The 7,739-nt window shown below is 36.3% G+C and overlaps 1 protein-coding gene across 2 annotated transcripts in view; it reads left to right on the top strand.

The window, feature by feature from the left end:
• NXPH1 (neurexophilin 1) overlaps positions 1-4,417 on the top strand; it is a 338,936-nt gene extending 334,519 nt beyond the window's left edge. For both annotated transcript variants that reach the window (XM_025379955.1, XM_025379956.1), the window contains exon 3: positions 2,464-4,417. In XM_025379955.1, the coding sequence (XP_025235740.1) occupies positions 2,464-3,225 (762 nt within the window). In that variant the 3' untranslated portion in view covers positions 3,226-4,417. The remainder of the gene's footprint in view (positions 1-2,463) is intronic.
• The last annotated feature ends 3,322 nt before the right edge of the window (positions 4,418-7,739 follow it).

Here is a 7,739-nt window from a genome sequence, read left to right as displayed (position 1 = left end):
CAATTCTGTGAAGAAACTCATTGGTAGCTTGATGGGGATGGCATTGAATGTATAAATTACCTTGGGCAGTATGGCCATTTTCACGATATTGATTCTTCCTATTCATGAGCATGGTATGTTCTTCCATTTGTTTGTGTCCTTTTTTATTTCACTGAGCAGTGGTTTGTAGTTCTCCTTGAAGAGGTCCTTGACATCCCTTGTAAGTTGGATTCCTAGGTATTTTATTCTCTTTGAAGCAATTGTGAATGGAAGTTCATTCCTGATTTGGCTCTCTGTTTGTCTGTTACTGGTGTATAAGAATGCTTGTGATTTTTGCACATTAATTTTGTATCCTGAGACTTTGCTGAAGTTGCTTATCAGCTTAAGGAGATTTGGGGCTGAGACAATGGGGTTTTCTAAATATACAATCGAACATCACACACCGGGGCCTATCATGGGGAGGGGGGAGGGGGGAGGGATTGCATTGGGAGTTATACCTGATGTAAATGACGAGTTGATGGGTACAGCACACCAACATGGCACAAGTATACATATGTAACAAACCTGCACGTTATGCACATGTACCCTACAACTTAAAGTATAATAATAATAAATAAATTAAAAAAAATTAAAAAATAAATAAATAAAATAAAATACTTGGCAAATCTTAAAAAAAAAAAAAAATAGCTACATTTATTGAGCCCTCTCCAAATGCTAGCCACTGTTCTAAAGGTTTTGCCTGTTTTAACTCATTCAATCCTCACAAACTTATGAATTAAATATCATATTGCCTACATTTTCCAGATTCGGAAAACAGAGGCAGAGGGAAGTTAACTTGACCAAGGGCACACAGGTTGGCAGTGTCAGCTGGGAGGGAATTCCAGGGAGTCTGGCTCTAAAATTTATGGTCTTGCTCCCCAGAGATTGAGAATACATCCTTTCAGCAACAAGTGGTTGACTAAAATGCTATTTTCAGGTCACATTTGTATCCTAACATGAGTCCCACACAGCTAAGTCTAGGGAAGTGTCTCTGGAACACAGCTATAATTCCTAATGGGCCTGAATTTTAAAAAGCTTTCTAGGAATGACCATTCATTTTAAGAACAGTTTGGAAGGAGACTGGAGGGTCCAATGAAGCTGCCGAGTAGTAATCAGGCTGGTATCTGAGACAAGACTCAGAACTGGTTCTCTAGGGGCATGGCAATATAAGTTTATTGTGAAATGTGGCTTTTTAATGGGTGGCTGGGGACTCCATTCAACAGCAGTACCTTAAAACAGCAAGTCCGCATATTGAGTGGTTTACTGGTATTGGCTATTTTAGTTCCTGTAGGTCTTTAGTTCTGTTAGCTCCTGTCCTTGATTCTTCTACGTCAGGATAAGAAGTTACTGCTTTAACTATGGGCCAATGTAGTCATTGTGGTCACTGGTTCTTCTGTATCTCTGTGCAGTTTGAGATACAATTCTTTCCTAAGAAATAATCTTGGAGTCCTAGGAGAACAGTGTCTGCTTGTGACTCTCATAATCCACCCTGAAGTGACCTCTCAGTCATTGACCGCATGTTGGTTTCTCTAGACTTGACAATTACTAAAAGTCACTTTCCTAGACCACATGATAAGCCCTGCAAGGTAAAAAATTGTCTTATTCAATATATTCCTTGCTTATTATAGGTGGTAGCAAACATTGTTTTGATCAGTTAAAATATACTGGAGTCCCTTTGCAAAACTAACTTTTCTAATATGACTGTAATATAGATAACTAAATAGTCTAAAGGGTGTCAATTGACATATGTCTGAGAATCACACAGTTTATATTTATTTCTTCTAAAAAATGGGATACATGTGCAGAATATGCAGGTTTGTTACCTAAGTATACATTTGCCATGGTGTTTTGCTGCACCTATTGACCCGTTCTCTAAGTTCCCTCCCCTCACCTCTCCACCCCTCAACAGGCTCTGGTGTGTGCTGTCTTCCTCTCTGTGTCCAGAGAATCATACAGTTTTAAAGCTTAGGGTAATTTTGAAATAGAAAAAGAATGTAATGATTTATAAAATTTGATTTCAAAAGTTTGGATTTTTGTGCTACGAAGTAATTAGTTTGGTTTATATTTGAATTCACTTTGCTTTATTCATGCTGGGTGGCCTTTTCTTCCATTAACCAATGGTTTTATATAATTTTTAGGTCATATTTAGTAGTTTTTCCACCCACATCTCCCTTCTTCCATTGTTATACAAAAATAGAAGTATTTTATCACATATTAATAAATATTAGCCAGATGCTGATGGTGCTTTTAAAATGTAATTATTTAATTCTGAGACTCTGGGAGAGGGGGCTTGAATCTGTGCTTTGGGTGTTCTTCTCAGATGCGGTGCTTTTAAAAAAAAGTGTAATTATTTAATTCTGAGACTCAGAGAAGGCTTGGATTTATGCATTCAGTGTTATTCTCAGATACAGAGATGTAAATGACATTTTTCCATTCTGTTTTCAGGTCACATGTGCCAATTTAACGAACGGTGGAAAGTCAGAACTTCTGAAATCAGGAAGCAGCAAATCCACACTAAAGCATATATGGACAGAAAGCGGCAAAGACTTGTCTATCAGTCGACTCTTGTCACAGACTTTTCGTGGCAAAGAGAATGATACAGATTTGGACCTGAGATATGACACCCCAGAACCTTATTCTGAGCAAGACCTCTGGGACTGGCTGAGGAACTCCACAGACCTTCAAGAGCCTCGACCCAGGGCCAAGAGAAGGCCCATTGTTAAAACGGGCAAGTTTAAGAAAATGTTTGGATGGGGCGATTTTCATTCCAACATCAAAACAGTGAAGCTGAATCTGTTGATAACTGGGAAAATTGTAGATCACGGCAATGGAACATTTAGTGTTTATTTCAGGCATAATTCAACTGGTCAAGGGAATGTATCTGTCAGCTTGGTACCCCCTACAAAAATCGTGGAATTTGACTTGGCACAACAAACTGTGATTGATGCCAAAGATTCCAAGTCTTTCAATTGTCGCATTGAATATGAAAAGGTTGACAAGGCTACCAAGAACACACTCTGCAACTATGACCCTTCAAAAACCTGTTACCAGGAGCAGACCCAAAGTCATGTATCCTGGCTCTGCTCCAAGCCCTTTAAGGTGATCTGTATTTACATTTCCTTTTATAGTACAGATTATAAACTGGTACAGAAAGTGTGCCCTGACTACAACTACCACAGTGACACACCTTACTTTCCCTCGGGATGAAGGTGAACATGGGGGTGAGACTAAAGCCTGAGGAATTAAAGGTCATATGACAGGGCTGATACCTCAAAGAAGAAGGTCACATCTGTTGCCTGGAATGTGTCTACACTGCTGCTCTTGTCAACTGGCTGCAAATACACTAGTGGAAAACAATCTGATGTAATTTCTGCCCAGTCAGCTTCATCCCTTAGTATAATTGTAAATCATCACAGGTTTTGAAGTCACACCTGAAGACATGCTCTCACATATAGAGGTACACAAACACACTGTCATGCACATTTCAGCTTGCATCTGTCGTGATTCCTGTTGAGAGGGCTTTCATTGTCTGACTCATAATGGTTCAGGGATCAACTATCATCAAACAGAAGGATTAACTAGACAGAGAATGTTTCTAACACTCGCTGTTATGGAAATCTCTTTTAAAGTCTTGAGTACATGCTAATCAATAATCCCCACTCATGCATTCCTACTGCTTGGAGTAGCTGTACTGGTAAATACTATTGTAGGAGTATCTGCTTGTTAAAATGGAAAAATGTGTCTTTAGAGCTCAGTATTCTTTACTTTACAAACACAACAAAATGTAGTAACTTTTTTCCAGCATACAGTAGGCACATTCAGGGTGGTCCAAGATGGCTCTTTTTTCTATGAAAGGGGCCTGTTCTCAGTAAAGATGAGCAAACATTTGGAATTTACATGTGGGCAGACATTGGTATAACAACTTTCATCACCAATCATTGGACTTTTGTGAAGTTGAGACCAGCTAAAGCTGCTTAAAATAAGTTCTGATCATTATATAAGAAGGGAAATGCCTGGCAGACACCATGTAAGTTATAAGTGTCTGTCTTATCTTTACTACACATATTGTAACAAATTCAATATCCTAGTCTTCATTTGTATGAATGGTTTGTATTGTACATAGTTTAACCAAGTGTTATTTGAGCTGCTTATTAATATTAACTTGTACTTGTCTCTCTGCTTGTTATTGGTTAAGAAAAAAGGATATGAGGAATTCATTTTATCGATGTAGCTGTGAACTCCATTAAAAAGACAAACAATGTACAGAGCATTTATTCAGATCAAGTATTGTTGAAAGCTATACATATACAACATTACAGTCTGTCTGTATTTAGATATTTTATTTCTGGACAAAATGAAATGTACATAAAAATAAAACACTTAAAGTTGAGTTTCAATATGTACTTGTGTAAGATGGTGATTTAAATGGTTCTGACAAGAAGAATGTGCTGGAATACGGTCATGGCTTTGCATCTCTAAATTTGTACAGAACTATCTAAACTGCTGTTAGTTGCCTAGTCAAAACAACTTAAGAGTTTCAATCTGAAGCCTGGGGAATTTGTGGCATATAGAATCGCACACATTTTTGGTTTGCTGTCATGCTATTCAAGAATACCAAAAATCAATGAACATAAGGATATAATTGAGGTCTCCTAAATTAATTATATGTAGTTGAATTATTTCCTGACCAGTCTTTATTTAGCAGAAGAAAAGAAGTGAAGGCATTCTTTTTGCTTTAAAAGAGTCAAGATGCCTGAAGATTGTGGCTGAATTTTCCTGATTATACTGTAATGACTCAACTCAACTGAAGAAATTGTGATAACATTGGAGGGCTTCAATGCTCAATTTACCTATAGCAGATTGGAGATATATATAGCAATGTTTATGGACATTAACTTTATTTTCAAAAATAATTGCTGTACACAATCTCAGCAAAATAACCAGATGAAGAAATATGTGAGGTGACCAATTTCTAAAGCCACAAGTTGGGAATAGGAACTTGAAATGTTTCAGAAGTTAACAAAAGATGTCAAATTAAGAACACAAATTCATTATCTTCCCCTCATGGTACTTAGAAATAAGTCCGTTTTCATATAGAAAATAATAGAAGTACAGCAAGAGAAACAAAACCACAGAGTTCTAAAGTGAGAACTCAATAGCCAATTTGATTAACGAGAGTCAACTGCAAATCGAACACCCATTACTCTGTTAAATGTCCATTTCTTGAAATGCTGCAAAATATCTAGATGACCATTTATATCAATATATTAATTAATTTACCATGGAATTTAGAAGCTACTGTCAGAACAGTGTCTCTGGCACAACAGGCAATAAGAGCTTAATGAGTCCTGGCTGATGAACATACTTGTCATAGATAAATCTTGTCATTCTGGAGTTTATTTATCAAAAGTCATCACTTAGGAATTAGTTGGCTCTTAGCAAACATGAGAGTAAGTGAGAAAGGAAAAAAAATATTTTTAAAGGATCATTTGATTAGTGGACTATGACTCTCATTGTATGGTCTGATCTGTCATTTTGTAATCCAAAATTCAAAGTGAGATAAAAATGTGCTTCAGTCTCCAACCCTCTATATTGCATTCTAACCTCCCAATGAAGTGTAGCTTATACAGTTTTATAAACACAGAGCACAGTTAACTAACAGTCATAGACTGAAATGTTTTACTGATTTTTTTTTTAGAAGAAAAACAACAAGAAAAGATGTAGCAAACTTCCAACAAGCATTTTTATTTAAAAAAAAATCCAAACCTTCAGGACCCTTATTCTGGGCTGGTAGACACTCATCCAGAACTTTTATATCAACAACACCTGTATCTGTAATAGAGAAAAATTATTATGATATAGAACTTTGATTCAAAGAAATGTATTTGCACCCATTATATTCTTCCTTTCTTAGACACAGAAATGTGTGAAGGAAGATGATCAATATCAATATCAAAGGCTCAGAGGAAAACTGTTAGATCCACTTGTTGTTTAAACACACTGGTTAAGTTTTAACTGTGTTAGAAAATGCTTTTGTTATTTGGAAAAAAAAAATAAACTTTAAGCAACACTAAGAAAATAACATTCTCTAGAATCTTAAATGTTATTTCATGCCTTTGTTGAAGTACAGAAAAAAAACCTTCCAGGTGGAAATGGTTAGTATCTGATGCAAACCATGGGTTTGTCATCTCCTATTGTTCATTTCAAAAACAATTTAGTAAAATCAAAATTATTATAAAGTAATGATTGTTATAGCTTCTTGCCTCATGGAAGAAAAATGATATAAATTACTGGTTTATTTATGAAACAAAAACAATGAATTGTCATGTTATGTTCTCAGTTGGGCATGGGAGAATTTCTCTGAACAGGTGGAAGGGCATCCCTGGCATGCAGTAAAGTTCTGGAAGTGATCACTTTGCAAGTAATTGAGATACTTGTTAAATTTAAAAGTGTAGACTGGGAATCTTCAGGTTCCTACATTTCAGCAATAAATTGTAAGCCATATTTTTGCACAGAATAGATTAAAAAATCATGAGAAGCCTGAGAAAGTGTTTTCTTTTCACTTTTTTTCCCACTGCTTTATATGTAAGAAGCAGCCTAACCAATAAACAGCTCTTTGGAATAGCAATATCCATCTCCACCATCAGCTTTGAATGCCCAGTTTTAGCCTGAAACAAATTCTAATGGCTGTATTTAAAAACCATTGGAAGACTTGGTTGATCTACCAGTTTTAGACCTTTATTTACCTGTTCAACTGTCAATCTATTTATTTTACATTTATTTCATTTACATCTTTCAAATAAAATGCAAGTTAGTATATGGATTCAAAAATTGAAAAATAAATAATTTGCATAAAAATTATGACCATTTATCAAATCTCTAGATGACAAAAATTGAGTATAGGCTGAATCAAATCCTGAAAAACTTACTGCAAGGTCTGGGTTTTCTCAGGAGTCCCATGCATGTGAAAGAATAATTGCGGGGGTTGGGTACATAAGACAAACAGTCTAAAATTGCAGTGTATCATTAAGTTTTATATGCAGTGATATCGAATATTTTGCTTAACAAATTTATAATTTGTTTACTAGGATGGGAAAGACAGAAACCTCCTAATAAAAGCTTTACTTAGGATTTGCTCCGTGAGCAAGGTCTAGAGAAACAGCCTTAAGTTAGGGGAGTACTAGTGCCAAGCAGCTAGCCAGGTGTCCAAAAGTACTTTTATAATTCTGCATCAGTGATAACATGCCTTTTATCACTGATGGTTTGCAAGATCACTGTAAAGCTCCCAGATGTGATGACTGTGGAAGGCTTAGAGACTTTGTTGGTGGCTGGAATAGCTGTTGCCATCAGAGGCCAGGTGTTGTTACCCAAAATTCCAGCTACCGAATTAGACATACAGCTCTGTTCCCATGCTCACCAAAGTCTCTGGCTTTTTATTTCTTGATCTTAGAGTTCAAAGGGACAAATAGAATGCAATTCTTCTACTCAAACACAAGAGTAAACTTGGCCCTTGTTATTGTGATAATTTAAAGAAATAATGTAAGAAGTTGTTAGAATTCAGCTATTGCTGAATAAATGCTTCTTTTTTTTTTTTTTTTTTTTGAGATGGAGTCTTGCTCTGTCTCCCAGCATGGGGTGCAGTGGCGTGATATCGGCTCACTGCAACCTCTGCCTCCCAGGTTCAAGCGATTCTTCTGCCTTAGCCTCCCAAGTAACTGGGA

Source organism: Theropithecus gelada, chromosome 3 (genome assembly GCF_003255815.1).
Source record: "Theropithecus gelada isolate Dixy chromosome 3, Tgel_1.0, whole genome shotgun sequence".
Lineage (NCBI taxonomy): Eukaryota > Metazoa > Chordata > Mammalia > Primates > Cercopithecidae > Theropithecus > Theropithecus gelada.
This window is presented reverse-complemented; position numbering and strand designations above follow the sequence as displayed.